This window comes from Betta splendens, chromosome 8, assembly GCF_900634795.4.
Source record: "Betta splendens chromosome 8, fBetSpl5.4, whole genome shotgun sequence".
In the NCBI taxonomy this organism is placed as follows: domain Eukaryota; kingdom Metazoa; phylum Chordata; class Actinopteri; order Anabantiformes; family Osphronemidae; genus Betta; species Betta splendens.
In genome coordinates, this window is record NC_040888.2 from 2,871,375 (window position 1) to 2,888,724 (window position 17,350).

Genomic DNA, 17,350 nt, shown 5'->3' on the forward strand with positions numbered 1-17,350 from the left:
GCTGGGAAAAGAGCGAGGAAGATAAGAGTGATAGAACAAAAAGTGGTAGAATGCATGCAGAGCCCAGTCATTAATCTCCCACAGACCCCGTCCTCCTCGCGTCTAAATTGCCTGCTATTTATAGGCTGCTGTCGTGGGCTGCGCCCGGGTGTCGAGGATGTTCTCGCCGGTCCGGGCCGGGGTCAGAGGTCAAGTGATTTAACGCCGCTCGCAGACTGTGCGTCTCCGGCCGCATGTGTGAGTCTGTGCAATGATTTAACTCTGCTCTGAATGTGCGTCTCCTGCGGCTTCATTATCCACACTGGAGGAGCTCGTTCTGAGGAGCAGAATCACCTTTAATGGGACTATTTTTAGGAACGAGGCAGCGCACGCAGACACACACACACTCACAATCAGCCACAACCCAACCTATTATTTATAGTGTGATCAGGACGAGTGTTGTGCCGTTGTTAGACTAAGTGTTGGGTTGTCGCCATCTGTACATGATATGTAAACCACATATCCTAAAAAGCTAGAGGTTACAAAATAAAAGTCTGGTCTTTGTTTTCTCTACTCAAAACATGCAAAATATGAATGAATGCATTTCTATGAAGGTAAATCCTCCTGTGACCCACAGCCATTGAACAGAGTTGTAATTGCTTTGGGTCCTTTTTACTGCTTGATCAGTAAGTTTTGCTGGAGCAGGTTGGTTTGATCCTGGGTCTCGTGCTTCAGTTAAAGTGCATGGCTCCTGTTGTGCTCCTGTATGTTTCGCTGTTTTCCCCCTTTCCTTGGATCCCAGTTCTGCCAAAGTGGGCGACGAGCGAACAGTGACGGCGCGTTTTTCGCCGCGTCCACGCGGAGGAGGCAGCGCCCCGACTCGCGCCCCGGCGCCACGGCGCCACGGCTCCGTCCGTTGCCCGTGTCCTGCAGGGACAGCTGTTGTCACGACAACGGCAGCGGATGTGACAGCCAATGGGATGAAAACCCCCAGTCCACGTCAGGTCCCATGATGTCTGCGCTTTGCTCACAATAAATTGTTTGTGAGTGAGTTTGTGTGTGCGCGTCCGCTGACAACATGCCTGCTGGCTGCGGTGTCCATCTTGGCTGTGTCATCGCACGCTGACCTGTCTACGGTGATCGTATCTGACACCTCCGTCCTCTGCCCGCGTCGCCCTTATCTCATGCGACATCCACACATTTAGGTTTGGGGTGCGTCAGTTTTTCCCGTGAACCTGAAGGTGTGTTTAGTTCCGTTAGCGTGTGTTAATCAGCCCTCAGGACTGATGGAGCCTGTTTGTCTGGTGGTTGTCATTGATTATGTGGACAATGATGTTGCTTTAATTGCATCTATGAAAATAAAGGGTGACAGCGTGACCGACGTGAACTTCGAACCAGAACTAATGATGTGCGTGCGGCCGTCTGCCTGCGGGGATCGCGCCTCTTCACACAATGTGGAAAGCTTGCTCCTTACTTGACCTCGAAGACTGCGAGGCCGAAAGTGGGCCAGCTCAGTAAACACACATTAGCACAAAGCCACAACAACGCACACTCAGTCACCTGGTGGATTGTTCAAAGTAAAAGCACTCAAACGCTGAACGTTCCGCGACTCGGCTAGCATGCTAGCATGTCGGTCATGTTGGCTGGAAAAGTAAAGACCAATTAAATAAGAATTAGCCTCATACATGCCTTCACCCACAAATGACAAATACAAAGTTACAAAGTTATACAAAGCATCCATTTATGGTAAAAATGTGTGATGATGAAAAACAACAAATACAAATAACCCAAGCCTGAAGTATGCTAACAATTAGCATTCATTCATCTGATGTGGACATTAACGGCTGCTACCTGGAGGCCTGAGGAGATGAAGCCTGAGGATTAAGGCTCAGTTGGGGTGTGACGCAGGAGATTAGAAGACCTGTCGACTCAGACGCCGATAAAAACAACTTCACACTATGAAGTTAGTGTTAATATTTGTGCAGAAATACAACAAAACTGAGGAAAAACTACTGCACAACTTCGTCTCCACCTTCTACTCGCCGTTTCTTGCTTGCAGCTATGGATTCACCACGTCACCTGCTCGGCTATAGGTGAACGGCTGTTTCCCCACCGCAGCTGCAGCCGTTGATGTTGTTGATGCTGTTATTTTGGTTACATTTGGACGGAACCTTGTGGGGATGCTGGGCTGGAATCAAATATTCATGAAGCAAAGAAAGGAGACATCCAACTCTACGCGCCGACTTCCTGCACCGGCGAGAGCCCGTGGTGTGGAGATGGAGCGGCGCCGTCTATGAGCACGACCCCGATGACTCCACGGGTCCTATGGCCACTGAGACTGTAGGAACAGAAACACAGGGTGGGTCCCAGAAAACATGCACCCATACAACTGTCATTATAAAACACTGATTCAAGTGATAGTGTCACTGGTTCTATGTCTTCAAAGCTCGGCCTCCATCTCCACATCCGTGTCTCTTTGCTCAGAGTACCTGAAGAAATTGGCTTTCCCATTTAATGGTTTGCTGCCTTTTTAAAATATTAATTCACAATCTTGTCAAACAAGGATATTGCATTAGCATTCTTAAGCATGTCAGCTTCCTTAGTTGTTGCTGTCTTTTATTTCTTCCTGCGCTGGTGTTTTATTTTTGAAGCATATATGCTATGAGAGGGTTTAAATGGATTACCAAATGCTTCCTTGTTGCATCTAAAGTAGTTTAATGTAACACACAGAGTGTACAGGAAAAGCAACTCTGCTGAGGGGAGACCCAGGCCAACCAAGCTCTCCCTGGAAGCAGGAGTTCAGCTTTGTGAAGCAACACAAACGTGTGGCATCTACGGCGAAACCAACACTCGTCCAGTTAAAAGAAGGAAAACGTGTGTGTCGTATTTGATACAGTGTCCTTTAACATCACAGTTATGCCCGGTCCAGACAGTGATTATGAGGTCATATTAGACAGCTAGATTAGAGTCATATTAGTATTGGACAGTTATAGAGTCATAAATTATTGTACTGACAAATACGACAGAGACACTAAGACCAGTAGCAGCTTCTGTCTCATCTGTTGAATCAATGTTGGCAGCTTGATTTCTGTTTTAAAGTCAGTTTCTGGTTTGGCGGATGCCTCATTTACTTCTGCTTGGTTTCACCTGTTGTTCTCCCTCTGTCAGTTTAGTTAACCTTAACCCACCCACAACCTCTAGCATGACCTGACCTTTGCATTATTTAAAAAAAAAGAAACATAAAAAGAACAGAACGTATTATATTGAGATTAATAGAACCTAGTGAAAAAAACGCCTTTTTTCCACAAAAAGTAGCAGAAACACAACTCTGACATTTCCAGGGACTACAATGTCCCCTTGAAATCCAGGACATGGTCAACATGTTTGAATCAAGGTGCTATTCCATGTTCAGCATCGCCATCTAGTGGCTTATCAATGAAATGCAGTCATAGTGATACAGGATGTGGCACAGCACACAGCAGCTTACAGTACAGTAACTAAAGTGTCCAGCATGAAGTGAGTCTGTCAGACCTCTGCATAGTTGTCTTCTCACGTTGTCTGAAGTTAGAATGAGGGGGGGTGTCCTTTAACATCACAGTCCAGTCATGCCGGGTCCAGACTAATGTGTAAACAATGTACTAATGTACTGTACACACTTGTCCTACTTAATTTCACAGAGACAAACTGATCCACCGTACAGGTTAAAGCCAGGGTGCAGTGGTTCAGTGAAAGTTGTACTGACGGTGTAAATGAGGGTCAGTTCATCACCAAACACTTCAAAAAAGGACAGAACACCTGCCCCCCAGTCCAGATAGACTCCTATGGTGCTTCTGTGTGTAGAAGAATCCACAAGATCCACACGACAGCTGTTGTGTTTAAAGTGTCCCTCTGCGATCCAGCACCAAGACTTGTCGTTGTGTCCCAGAGTGAAATCACTGGTGCTGTCTCCCTTCCTCAACATGCTTCTATATGCAACTCCAACATCCGCGGACTCACACTCTGCCTCCCAGTAGTGGCGGCCGGTCAGACCTTCCTCACACAGGACCTGGGAACTTTCAAACCTGTCTGGATGCTCAGGATACGCTTGCTCCTCATAAACGTGTGCTGCCATTTTGTTCCCTTTGCTCAGAATCACATTGACGCCTGCTGAGTTGGAGTCGAGCGTCAGATCGCAGGCATCTGCAAAGAAACAGACGATGAGTTAAGTTTAATGAGCTTGTTGTGTTACTGTGGCTCTTTGGTTGAAGATCATCACGTTACAGGTACTTTAGCATTTCTAGGTTATTTGCCGTTTTATTGCTTCTTTGCCTGCTGATACTTGTTTGTGGAATGTTGTCTAGCCTGTACCTGCTGTGCAAAACAGATGAACTCTTCAGTATTTCTGTGGAAGATGAAACTGTCACATGCCTGAGATTTGACACGCCTCCACATCTGAACACTTTCACGCTACAGATGTGCTGCTACAGACCGAGTGTTCAGTGTAATTATATTAGAAATATATTCTTACACTTTCTGAGAAGCTTCAGGTCAAACCAGCAGTCTTCATTGTTCTCAGTGCTGATAGAAAACAGAGGGACAGAAGATCAGATGGAACTTCAGATGGAATCAGTGAAGTGAATATTTCCTAACAATATTGGATGAATTGTGAATTCATGCTTGTATACAGCTGCTTTGACCATACTTCAGTATCTCCAGGCTGCAGCTGGAATCCTTCTGTATTTCCATCAACAGCTCGACTCCTCGATCAGTGAGGTGGTTAAAACTCAGCTCGAGCTGCGTGAGGCTGCAGCCGCCTGAACGCAGGGCTGAGGCCAAAGAGACGCACGCTTCCACTGTCACTTTACAGAACGAAAGCCTGCAACGTCAACCAGATGTTGCAGATGTTAACCTGATTCAAGTCTCATGTGAGCAGCATCTAATCAGGCTTTAAGTATGCAGCACATAACAATGCAGTATTGGCTCATGCACTGGTGTTTGTCAAACCTGAGACATTTCAGACCACACTTCTTCAGTGGATCACACAGTGTCATCACTCCACAATCGCGCAGGTCATTGTAGCTAAGGTCCAGTTCTCTCAGGTGGGAGGTTTCACAGCTGAGCACTGAGGCCAAGGTCTCACAGCCTTTATCTGTGAGCCTGTTGTGACTGAGACTGGATGACAAACAAAAATAATTGATGTAATATGTAACATATCACTGCAGCTGTAAATGAGGCTTCTTGTGTTCAATGCAGTCTCTTACCTTAAAACTTCCAGCACACAGGATTTGCTCATCAGTCCAGTAGCGAGGTCGACCAGTTCTGAGTCTCTAAGGAGGCTGTAGCTCAGGTCCAGTTCTCGTAGGTTACACAGACCAGATGTGAAGGCTGCCATTAACTCCTCACAGACTCTTCCAGTCTTAGTATTGCGGTTAAGTCTTCAGGTTTAAAATTGTAATAGAAATAAATAAATACATACATAAATAAATGAAAACAGGTCCATATACTGTAAAAGTTTTAAAAAATCAGTGACCTTAGTTTCTCTAGTTTAGGCTGGCGAAGTCCCACAGACAGCACAGAGTGCAGCGACTCCAAGAGGACGTCACCACTCAGCTCCAGTTCTCTTATGTTTGGAATTAAACCATTGACGGCTGATGCCAACTTCTCACATATAGATTGAGAGAGTCCTGAACCTGAAAGACTAGATGAAGGACAACAGATCAACAGTAATAGTTAAAAGTCTCATTAAATCATGTTATATACTTCACGGGTGTCACTGTGAAGGACAGAAGAGACGACTGACTCACCTGAGAGCTTGTAGTTTACACGAACATTTCTTTATTCCGTCAATCAAGATTGTCGTGCCTTTATCATAAATATCATTATTTAGCAAGTGCAGCTCAGTCAGCATTGAGTTTGGCATCCGAAGAGCTGAGGAGATTGCTTCACAAATCCAGACATTAAGATCCACCCCTGAGAGTCTGCAACAGTTAAAGTCAGGCCCAGTTTAGTGCCATGTGTCTCTATGCATTACACTGTGTCATATTTGTTACACTTCTAAACTGTTAACGTAAAGTAATAGTATTTAATTGGACTCACATTGCTTTTCGGCAGTTCCTCACAGCTGGGATCAGCCTAAAAATACCTTTGACTGATGTTCTGTATTTCATCAAGTTGAATTCATCTAAAGGCTCGTTTGACATCAGGATGGAGTCGGCCAAAGCCGAGCACTGAACAGGAGAGAGCTCTGGCCTGTGACTTTGTGTCAGGTACTGCTGTACTGTATCATGTATGGAACTGTCCTTCAGCTCAATCAGGCAATGAACCAGGTTAAGACACCTTTCAGGAGAACAGTCCAGTAAATCTAATTCCAGCAAACTCATCTTTATGCTCTCAACAACCTCAGAGTGATCGTCCGTCTGCTCAATCAAACCTTGAAGCAATTCTTGTGTTGATTCCAGAGACAAACCAACGAGGAATCTGAGGAACATGTCCAGCTCCCCCGACTTCCTCTGGGTGGAATTAGCTAACACAATTTCAATCAGTGTGTCCAAGGTTTCATCAACAGGATCTGCATCCAAGATAGCCTTGAGCTCTGCATCGGATCCTTTTAGCATGAAATCCTTCAGAGCTGGTGAAACGATTTTCTTACTCACGAAGCTTCGGTACACAAAGAGAGCAGCAAAGAACTCCTGCACTGTCAGGTGGACAAAGCAGTACAGCTTCTTCTTCTGGTTGAACAAGTCCTCCTCCTTCAGGATCTCGGTGCACAGACCACTGCACACGGCAGCTTTGTTTATGTCGATACCATAACTTTTCACATCATTAGCAGTGAAGATGATTTTGCTTTTTTCCAGCTGTTCAAACGCCAACCTGCCTAGTTTGAAGATGAATTCCTCATTTGCACTGAACATCTCCTCAACATCTGGCTCATCCTGGCTGCTGTACTTGTCGGCGACCTGCATCTGAATAGACAGGAAATGTGTGTACATCTCAGTCAGAGTGGTCGGTATCTGTCCAGGCTGATTCATCTTTGGCAGCAGATGCTGAAGAACCTTTGCTGTGATCCAACAGAAGATCGGTATGTGACACATAATCAACAGGCTCCGTGACGTCAAAATGTGACTAATAACCTTTTCAGCAACTGTCTTATCTTCAATCCTCTTCCTGAAGTACGCTATCTTTTGTGTCTCGTTAAATCCTCTGACCTCAGTCCACTGATGGACGTATTCACGGGGTATACGATGAACAGCTCCGGGTCGTGACGTTATCCAGACCATCGCTGAAGGTAAAAGCTTATCCACCCGGATGATGTTGGTCACTATCGTGTCTACAGATTCAACTTTGGTGGCATCTGTCAATCTTTTGGTTTTCTTGAAATTCAGTTGAAGCTGACTTTCATCGAGTCCATCGAAAATGAACATGACTTTGTGATCAGCAAATGTTTTTGCAATGGCCAGGTTCTTCAGCTCTGGATGGAATTCTTTCACCAGGGTCTCGAGGCTAAACGGATCATCTGTGACCAGGTTCAGCTCTCTGAACGGCAAGACGACAATGAAATTCACATCCTGGTTGGCTTCCCCTTTGGCCCAGTCCAGGATAAACTTCTTTACAGACACAGTTTTTCCGATGCCAGCGATTCCTTTGGTCATCACCGTCCTGATGGGCCTCACGCTTCCTCCAGAGGACAGGTCTTCATCCACTGGACTTTTAAAGATGTTATTGCAGTTGATTTTTGTACCAACATCTGTTTCATGTCTTGTCTTGTCTTGAATCTCCCAGATCTCATGGTCTGTATTGACGCTTTTACTCTCTCCCTGGACGATGTGCAGCTCTGTGTAAATCTTGTCCAATAATGTTGCCTTCTTAGAATCTTTTTCAGTGCCTTCATACTCGTATCCAAACCTGTTCCTCAGACAAACTTTGTGCTTCTCCATAATTTCTTCTATCACATCTTGTCCTGAGTCAAAAACAGAAAGAACTAGTAAAAACTAAATCAATTAAACTGCATGTTTTACATTAAAGGTCATTCCTCCTTGAACCGCCGCCTTGTAAGCCTGAATGACCCTGGGAGCTATGTGGTCGGGGGCTAAATGTCCAGAGACTGATCCTCTTTGGACAACCAATCTAGCTATTGGCACATGGAATGTCATCCCACTGGGGGGAAGGAGCCTGAGCTTGTGCGGGAGGTTGAGCCGTAATGGCTAGAAATAGTCGGGCTCACCTCCACACACAGCCTGGGCTCTAGAACCCAACTCTTTGAGAGGGGCTGGACTCTCTTCTACTGTGGTGTTGCCCACGGTGAGAGGTGGGGGGAGTTTTGGAAAGCGCTCCAACTGGCGATTCTATCATTCTGCAGGGAGATTTCGATGCCCCCGTGGGCAATGACAGTGACACCTGGAGAGGCATGATTGGGAGGAACAACCTCCCTGATCTGAACCCGAGTTATTGGACTTCTGTGCTAGACACAGTCTGGCCATAACTAACACCATGTTCAAACATAAGGGTGTCCATCAGTGCACATGGCATCAAGTATCTTGGGGTCTTGTTCATGAGTGAGGGAAGGAAGGATCGTGAGGTTGAAAGACCAAATGGTGCTGCGGCTGCAGTAATGCGGTTGGTTCCATCATGGTGAAAAAGGAGCTGAGCCGAGAGGCGAAGTTCTCAATTTACTAGTCAATCTACATTCCTGCCCTCACCTATGGTTATGATTGTGGATACAAAATGAAAATTAGTTTTGTTCACAGGGTGTCTGTGTGCACCCTTAGGGATAGGGTGAGGAGCTCTGTCACACGGGAGGAGCTCAAAGTCGAGACGCTGCTTCTCCACATCGAGAGGAGCTGGCTGAGGTGGCTCCGGCATCTGGTTCCAATGCCTCTGGACACCTCCCTGGGGCAGTGTTCCGAGCATGTCCCACAAATAGGAGGCCCTGGAGAAGAACCAGGGCACGCTGGAGGGACTATGTCTCTCAGCTGGTCCGGGAACGCCTTGGGTTCCCACTGCGAGAGCTGGAGACTGCTGCCCATGCGATCTGGCCTCGGATAAGCAGTCAAGAATGAGTGAATGACTGAATGGATGGAAGGTCACATACCTTGACATGCCGCTGGCTCCATTTCATGGAGAATATTGTAGAATGCACTTTTTGTTGTAGTAGTTGTGAGGGCGCTGTACAGCTCCCTCATTTTGTCCATAGGAGTCCCGGCAGCCTTTATTTTCTCATACACTTCTTTATGGATCATTTCCTGCTGGAACATTTCCTCCGCTATTGGCATCACACAGCTCACATTCTGAATGAGCTTAGCCCTGTTTTTATCCACCCAGGCGGCTTCTTTAAGGAATATACAGGATAGTTTGAGAAAAAAGTCACATTTAAACATTTGAAGGAAAGGTTGAGATGCGTTACATGTAGCTTCATAGGAAACTATTAACTTCGACACACCTTTGTTGACTGAAGATGGATTGTGCGTATCAGACAAACAAGAACTGAAAATAATAATATAATTGTTAGCGTTAGCATTTATATTTGGTCACTTATTTATGATTATATACTCTAATCAAATCCTGACGGGCATCCCACCTCATAGTTTTATTTTTATATAACACAGATCTGCTGTCTTCCCTTAAACACATTTCCTCTTCCTGCCTGCTGGAAGCCGTCTCTACGTCCACGTCCATGGCTTCAACATGCTGCTGCAGGGAGGGAGACTTTTTTCCACTCTGTACTGAAATGAGAAGCTCTTTTTGGTGGGTTGCTTCCATCTGACAGCTCCTGGTTGAAGAGCACTAGCTCCACATGATGTCATTTCATCAGCATCAGCTCAGAGAGTCTGTAATTCAGATAACATGTTGTGTCTCACTTTAAACAGTGCTGTAACTACACAAAAACAACTCTTATTGTAGTGTTGTTTTGTTAAATGATATTATATAAACTTGTCTGTTTGCTTCTTTTTATCTATAGGATATTTTCTTGTCTTTTTACCTTTCGCGTCTGAGGTCCTGTAGCAGACTGAGACTGAGCTTTATTTCCTGGAGGCGGTTCAACACGCATACTTGGAACAGCTGTGTATATGTCAGAGGAAGTACCCGTTTGGTGGGTGGACCCAGTTGAGGGTGCTTGAAGGGGGGTGGGGGGCGAAGAGGGAAGAGGGAAATGTCGGTTCTGTGTTTCACTTGGATTTATACTTTCCCTCATGCGTAAAGCTGGTGCGCAGAAGCAGACCCGGCGCCACGTGAACTATGTTTACATCCGGGATCTGCAGCAAAATATCTAACTCCGCCAGAAACGTCAAGCTTCCCCGAAGAAATAAGGAGGAACACGAGGGGATGCAGAGGAGGCAAAAAAGTTTGTGGAGGGTCTTGCACTTTAATCACGGAGACCTGGCTGCATGACGTCATCCCAAAATCCAGCGTTAACATTGGGTTCAGCGCCATGCGCTTTGACAGAGACCGGGTGGGGACCAGGAAGAAGCAAGGGGGGGTTATTAACAATAAGTGGTGCCATCTTGGACATTTGAGGTTCAAAGAGCAGATCTGCAGCCCTGACATCAAACTGCTGGCCCACGGCCATGCCTCCGTCCGAATTATTAACCCCCTACATGCTGTAGCTGAGAGAAGGATGCTGGTCCAACTCCTCTCTCTCCTAGACAACACCTCCACCCCCTACACAGTGTGTGGCTGGACAGAGGAGCACCTTCAGCCAGAGGCTGATCAGTATTAGGTTCCCCACAGAACGCCACCGGAGATCCTTCCTACCGGTGCCATTAGCCTGTACAACTACTCCTCTCTCTGTCCAGGCAATAACTTGCATAATAAAACGTCAGCTAGTAATTAGATGTGTGTGTGTGCAGATGTGTTAGCATTTTTTTTTTAATCTGCCTACCTTCTTGTGTGTACCTCCATCTGTGACAGCGATCAAAGTGTGCAATATAATTTCCCTCTGGGAATGATAGCTTATCGTACCTTAGGTTAATTATTGACAAACTTGTTAATATTTAGCCACAGTTCATGTTCAAAAGAAACAGAAGCGTGCATGCAGTTGCACAGAGTCGTAACATCTATTCATTTGACAGAAACGCAGCAGCAGGATAACTATAATAAAAGAGCTCCTTGACCGATGAAGTAAGCAGAGCTAGTTGTGTTACTTTGAGGCTATTGTTTCATTATGTGAATTACAGTAAAAAAAGTAAAAGTGAAAATGGTGTCAACTATTGTAAAGCAGGCAAGACACCAAGTCAGAAACCGGTAACTTTTCATCCTCGATCGCAGGTTAATAAGAAACTGAGGATGACAAGTTGTCAAGCAGCCGTTTATGAAAGGTGCAGCATTGCATGCATCATGTTCTTCACAGGAGGGAAGGGACTGAGGAGGCAGCCACCGTCCTGCCAACACTTCACTTTAGAACTTTGAACAACGCATCTGCTCCCTAATCACTCTCTCTGCTCCACCTCGCCTTCTTCTCTGTGGCTTCTCCGCACCGTCTCCACCCCACCTCCTTTTAGAAGCTCTCTGCTGTCAGGTCTAATTAGGCCACTGTGCGTGTCCGTATGTGTGCGTGTTTTGTAAGTGGTCTTGGGAGGCCCATCACTCTGCTGTGCATTCCTACTGGGTCCCACTGGGTGAAGGAGGACAAGCACATACGCACAAATTATTGCTGATGCAAGGAGCAGGCGTTCAGTGTGGGTCTAATGACTCCCAGTCACACTCCCACGCATTCAGACACAGCATAAAATCAAATGACTGGCCAACAGTACAAACCAGAGCTGCTGTCAAACGGAAGGTTGCAGACCTGCTCATTTATGCAGTCGTTACAGATTCTAGATGCAGGTGAAAATAGTGTCTCATAACTGGATGAGTCTTTGCTCGACTCTTCTTCAAGTAGATGTAAAAGTGGCTTTTAAAACCCTCCAGGCTGTTAGCTGGGTCAGGGTGGACCCCAAAGGAAACAACTGGAACGTCTAGACAATATGTGAAGTGAAACTTGCTTCTGAAAATGCAATGAAGCCAAACTTTTTCAGTAAATGTACCTTGTTACATTTCATCATTAGTAGTAGTAGAAAAAAGACGCTTTGTGAAATGTTTTGGATTTATTCAGTATAAATGACAGAAAGTGAAGATATAATATACAAAACAACCCCTAATACATTAAACCCATCCTGTTTGTACATCAGTACAATTTAGTGTAAAACAGCTGTTTTTAAAACCATTTGGAACAAGTTTTGCTTAAACACGTGAGCATGTGTTTCTATCCTGTCTAAAAGCAAAATAAACACAGAACAGGTCAATTTAAGACGGTCACATTTGGTTGTATTGTTTTCATCTTGGTGACTACTTAGGTATAACTACAGATACAACTTTACTAAAGGGCCCAAAGCGGTTGAATATGTCTTTGCCGACCACGGCGACACATGTCTTGCACCCAGACTTGTACTTATTGACCATTACACCAATCGGTAACTCAATGGCTCTCACTTCACCAACGATCATCCAATCTGAGAAGTTGTCAGTTCCTGTCACTTTTTCCGCTGTCATGTAGACTCTACAACAGAGAGAGACAGAGAGGGAGGGGGGCAAAAAGTAGTAAGAAACTACAAAAGGTAAGTAGAGATTTACTGAAGTCTGCTGTGGAGTTGCCTCCATCTGGTGGCCACAAATAGACATGAGCAGTTCAATCATCTGTTTCTGAGCCTCTGCTTGGCTGTTTGACCTTAAACATCTAACTGTTTCTAACCTGTAACTGTCCATGGGGGCTGCACAGGGGTCTGCCTTCTCCAGGTTCCAGAGCACCGACAGGCCAGGGGGGTCCCTGATGAGCGCTACCTGGACTTCTGGCCTTGGGGGGATGTTGTATGAGGCAGCTTCCATGCTCAGCACGGAGGGGAAGGGAATGGAGGGGAGAGGAGGATATGAGTGCACCTCCATAGTGTTCTTTAAAAAGGGAGAAAGTACAGGAGAGTAAGAACTGGTGAAGTGAATTACTGCTGTGGGTCAGTGAGTGTATTCATTACCCTGGCTGGAATGATACTCTGGTCTGTAGAGAGACATTCCACTTTCACCCTCTTTGCCTTTGGCTCTTGGATCTGCTCCTGCTCCTCTGCATTTGCATTTTCCGGCGTAGCTTCTACCTCCTTCTTTATGAAACTAGCATGTCCCTATATTATGCAACATATGTAAAAGACTTTAGAAAACAACAGCAAAAAATTAGCAGCTTGTAATATATATTTCATCAAGTAATAAAACACTACCTTAAAATTAGGGGATCCATATGGAGTAAGAACTGGAGGAGGTAAGTCTTCTGTTCTTCCTAAGCCCGCTATGGCAGCTTTCACAGCTTAACACACAGCAAAAGAATTTTACAGGAGCAGTAGAGTAAAGTATGTAGATATTTGTTTGTTTAACGAGCAGTTTCAGTTCTAGTGTCTAAACTGAAACAGCTTAACTGAACAGAATACATTCTATTAGCACAAGGGACAGGTACTGTACTTTAAGATCACCTTTTGTTTCTGATTGCATCTTCTTCAGGGACTTTCTTGTGTTTTCCTGCACAGGAACAAAAGCTTTGGATGAATAATCTACATACTAAACCATATACTATATACTATACTAGGTTATACTATAGATAATATCAATAAACAAATATTTGTGAAACATGACAGTTTTAGTTTGGTCAACATCAACAAGTTGACATTTGACTTAAATCACCCACTATTTAAAAAAATGATTAAAGTCCAAAATAACTATTAACAAGACCCACAATCATTAAATACATAATTACCATCATTTGAAAGAGGTCTGCATCCTTCTCCACAGAATCAGCACTTTTGTCTACATAAAACAAAAATGCATGAAATAAATGCTTACAGAAACATCTAATACAAACATGTATTAGTCTACACATTCATTTTAGGTCCTTACCCTGTGGTACAGTTCTTTCAATTTCATTCCTAAAAAGAAATCAAAATCAATTAAAAACACACTTTTGCATAGTTACCACAGAGAAAGAAAGTTACTGAACCATGCTCTACATACTTGATGTTGACAAGGGATGAGGGTGGATTCTGCAAAGAAAACAATTGATGATTTGTTCATAAATTTGTCCACCTGTGACACTGTGTGGTTGAATACAGTGAAAGTGTATATATATATATATATATATATATATAAAATATATTTGTCCGCATCAAACCTTTTTTTCTGTTATTATGCAGGCAAGCGCTGCTTCTGCTTTCTTAGCCACAATGTTAATTCGAGCCTGAAGATGAGAAGGACATATTTAGAGCAGCAACAGTACCATAACACACTGGGTCTTCATTTTAGTATGAAGCAAGTCATAGCAAAGTAATAGGTCATCAGCCAACACAAGCTCAAAGAATACAGAGATAGAAAAACGACTCCACCTGACCTCCAGTTTCTGGATCGAGTGTTCATAGACATCTCCACTTTCCAGCTGTTCAAAGGTATCTATTAATACCTGCAGCCTGGCTTCATTTTCTTTTATTGTCCTTTGAATCTCCTGCTCAACCATTGCCCGCATCTGTTGACAAACAAATACAAATATACACATCACAGGACAGACCAGCAAAGGAAATGCACTTAGTAACTGTACAATTGTTCTGTGTTGTCACTTACTTCAGACTTGGAGAGTCTGATCATTTTTTTGTCGTTTGAGCCAGAGGAAGTTGACCTGGAGGGCAACTGCTTCATTCTTCATGCGTTGACAAATATAAACACACACTTAGCAGAATAAAGGCAACAACAATCTCCTGTGAAGCTTCAACCTTGAATTACAACTTTAACCATTAGACATATTATTAAAAAACAAAACGGATAAGGAAAATGAACGACAGGTGGTTTTAACGTAACCCATCTGCCACAATTGAGTTCTAATGACATTTAGTTCAGACCAAGTAAATTAATTGGACAAGAGTTATTTCACGAGTGAGTTGCTTGAGGAAGAATGTAACCTATTTGACTAATGTTATTCACTCTCGAATGAGCAGGAGTCTTGGCGTAGCACAGCTGCAATGCGCTGAGCAAACTGTGTGACTGTTTAAAGGTGAGTTTCTATGAAGTAACTCACCTGCCCCCGTTCACTGCCATCACCTCCCTGCTTTCAAATCCTGCATGCAGAGGGACCTGCTTGGACGTGGCTGTCAGGTGGCGGTAGGTGTACATGTGCGTCCCTGCCTCTCTGCACATGCTGGGTAACATCTGCAGCAGGTCTTTTCCTCTCATGGGAATGCTGCTGTACCAGTAGGTGTCTGTCTGGTATATGAACTTCCTTGGCTTCAAATACAGGTGTGTTGCATTTGGTGGAATTTTCTTCAGGTATTTCTCCAGAGACAGGACTGGACACAGTGGACTTCCTCGCTCTTCCCACATCACAGCCCTGTGATGTTCTCTGTCCAGTGGAGCGGTTTCTTCGTTGCACGTCGTGGTAAAATACTTTGCTCCATGTTCATCGCACTTTAGAGTGAACGAGTCTGGATGGTGATCCCGAAAACCCCTTTTTCCAATATGTCCAAAATGCAACTGAATATCAAACCAAACTTTGTTTAGTAAACCCAAAGGATTGTCTGGATTTAGAGCTTTAGACTGTTTTAAAATGCGCTGGTCCTCAGGTGAAATCGGGTGAAAGGATGTCCCTCTGCCTTTGCCTGCGCTTTTGAGCTCTCCTGCAACACGTTTAAAGACAATATTGGCGGACGCAAACTCTGGGTCCTGGATTAAATTCCACGAACGGCTAATTGGAGGGTCGTTGATATAACGGTTCAAACCTGACCGAAGGCTTTGGTAGCTGCCGAGACTGTACTGCTCTCCTCTGGAGGTACGGATGGACCCGTACCACTGCCTTAAGACGACTCCCAGCTCCTTTTTGCTGACGGATTTTAAATCGATCTTGAGTTTTTTCGTATTTAGCCAAGTCTGAAAGCACTTTAAAGCCCAGGGTGCCTGTTTGGCCAGGCTCATTTCATTGTCAGCAGGTATGTCCTGGCCTCCTTCCTCCTCTGGAAACCAAACGAACCCAGTGTCATCTTCTGATTCCTGAAGGATCTCCATCGTTTAAGCAGGTCTTCAGGTGGGTTGATTTCGCAACAGCAACTGTAGTCCTTGCTCTTTAGCTGCTGGATCCTCCGCACTACTCAGATGTTGATTGTGGACGAAAGTCCGTCCGTCTTTGATTGTAGTTTGGTAGTGTGTAACATTAAGCTAAAGACCAACAGTGTAACTAACGGTTATGTAAAAAATTGGACCTGTAAAGCGATGACACATACACATAAGTCCCAGAGCGGGTATATACTATATATACATATATGAAATGCCTCTTGTCCAATTGCTTCGTCAGAACTAACTCGGTATGGGTTAAAACCACGAGTTATGTGAGAAATAAGCAAGCGACCGGAGCTTAGCTGAGCTAGCTAGCATCCTAGCTAACCGCTTTTTGCTTTATTAATCAAGCAAGCGGGTGAAAAAAATTAAAAACGAAGCCTACTAACGAGGAGGTTTTGTCGCTAATTCGCAATTCTTGCGTTTTGAAAGAAGCAAAAAGTGAATTAAACGAGTTACCCACAACAATCCCACGGGCCGCAATGGCTGAATACTGTTTCCGGTTCCGGTCCGTTTCCTTCAGAATAAAGGCGTAGTCTCAAGAATTGCGTTTCTGTTATACAGGTGATATTCGAACTACATTCATTTCAGTAATGCAATTTAAAAGTCGAAACTAATATATGAGATAAACACATTACATGCAAAGCAAAACAGTTCAAGCCGTGATTTGTCATAATTGAGATTAGAATAGAATATTGAACCATTTCACAGTATTCAAATTTTTTGAGACGGTGGATTTGGGGTTTTCGTGAGCTGTAAACCATAATAATCTCAATTATTACAAATTAGATTTTAAGTAGGTCGCTTTGCATGTAATGAGTCAATCTCATATATTAGTTCAGAATCAGATCCCACTGATCTTCTCTGCTGACCGGACCACCCGCTGCAGTCTGTGTCTGTCCTGCTTGGTGGCTGAACCAAAGCACACAGTGATGGAGGTGCAGAGGACAGACTGGGTGATGGCCGTGTAGAACATGGTCAGCAGCTCCTAGACAGGTTGAACTTCCTGAGCCGTCTCAGGAAGTAATACCTCTGGGCCTTTTTGCAGACAGTGAGGGGCCCACTTCAGGTCCTGAGAGATTGTGGACCCTAGGAACCTGAATGAGTCCACGGTAGACACGATGTTATTGTGGATGGTGAGGGGGGGGTTCTTCCTGAAGTCCACCGTCATCGCCACAGTCTTAAACGTGTTGAGCTCCAGCTGGTTCTGACTGCACCACTGGACAAGCTGTTCCACCTCCCACCTATGTAGACTCGTCGTTTTCTGCCTTTGAAGGAGGCGGCAGTCAGT

At 44.6% G+C, this 17,350-nt stretch overlaps 2 protein-coding genes across 4 annotated transcripts; both read right to left on the minus strand.

Annotated features, from left to right (window-relative positions):
• Positions 1 to 2,860: 2,860 nt before the first annotated feature.
• LOC114860807 (NLR family CARD domain-containing protein 3-like) lies at positions 2,861 to 10,090 on the minus strand. Its single transcript, XM_029159703.3, has 12 exons — positions 9,935 to 10,090; positions 9,533 to 9,782; positions 9,395 to 9,438; positions 9,047 to 9,283; positions 6,055 to 7,915; positions 5,763 to 5,936; positions 5,489 to 5,656; positions 5,220 to 5,393; positions 4,963 to 5,130; positions 4,661 to 4,834; positions 4,487 to 4,536; positions 2,861 to 4,158 (listed from the first exon to the last, which is right to left on the minus strand). Exons 2-12 carry the CDS (start codon positions 9,712 to 9,714, stop codon positions 3,641 to 3,643), a joined length of 3,750 nt encoding a protein of 1,249 aa, XP_029015536.3. The 5' UTR covers positions 9,715 to 9,782; positions 9,935 to 10,090; the 3' UTR covers positions 2,861 to 3,640.
• Positions 10,091 to 12,018: 1,928 nt separating this feature from the next.
• atf7ip2 (activating transcription factor 7 interacting protein 2) lies at positions 12,019 to 16,599 on the minus strand. Of its 3 annotated transcripts, none has more exons than XM_029159728.2 (12): positions 16,519 to 16,599; positions 14,581 to 14,656; positions 14,354 to 14,485; positions 14,138 to 14,203; positions 13,981 to 14,009; positions 13,867 to 13,895; positions 13,727 to 13,776; positions 13,446 to 13,491; positions 13,197 to 13,282; positions 12,960 to 13,103; positions 12,683 to 12,879; positions 12,019 to 12,490 (listed from the first exon to the last, which is right to left on the minus strand). In XM_029159728.2, the coding sequence occupies exons 2-12, from the start codon at positions 14,653 to 14,655 to the stop codon at positions 12,280 to 12,282; spliced, it is 1,065 nt and encodes a 354-aa protein (XP_029015561.1). In that variant the 5' UTR covers position 14,656; positions 16,519 to 16,599; the 3' UTR covers positions 12,019 to 12,279. The 3 variants fall into 3 exon arrangements, with proteins under 3 accessions (XP_029015561.1, XP_029015562.1, XP_055366901.1); XM_029159729.3 differs by having other exon boundaries at positions 16,523 to 16,595; XM_055510926.1 differs by lacking the exon at positions 16,519 to 16,599 and adding an exon at positions 15,032 to 16,512.
• Positions 16,600 to 17,350: the final 751 nt, after the last annotated feature.

What these genes read in the sequence shown, in the direction of transcription:
- LOC114860807 (XM_029159703.3), bottom strand. Translation starts at nt 9,714, where the DNA reads ATGGAAGCAACCCACCAAAAAGAGCTTCTCATTTCAGTACAGAGTGGA. An exon ending in TATAAAAATAAAACTATGAG is followed by an intron (nt 9,439 to 9,532) that starts GTGGGATGCCCG and finishes TATTATTTTCAG; the next exon opens with TTCTTGTTTGTCTGATACGC. An exon ending in CCTGAAGCTTCTCAGAAAGT is followed by an intron (nt 4,159 to 4,486) that starts GTAAGAATATAT and finishes GTTTCTTTGCAG; the next exon opens with ATGCCTGCGATCTGACGCTC.
- atf7ip2 (XM_055510926.1), bottom strand. Translation starts at nt 16,011, where the DNA reads ATGGAGATCCTTCAGGAATCAGAAGATGACACTGGGTTCGTTTGGTTT. An exon ending in CAGACCTCTTTCAAATGATG is followed by an intron (nt 13,492 to 13,726) that starts GTAATTATGTAT and finishes GTTCCTGTGCAG; the next exon opens with GAAAACACAAGAAAGTCCCT. An exon ending in GATGCAATCAGAAACAAAAG is followed by an intron (nt 13,283 to 13,445) that starts GTGATCTTAAAG and finishes CTGTGTGTTAAG; the next exon opens with CTGTGAAAGCTGCCATAGCG.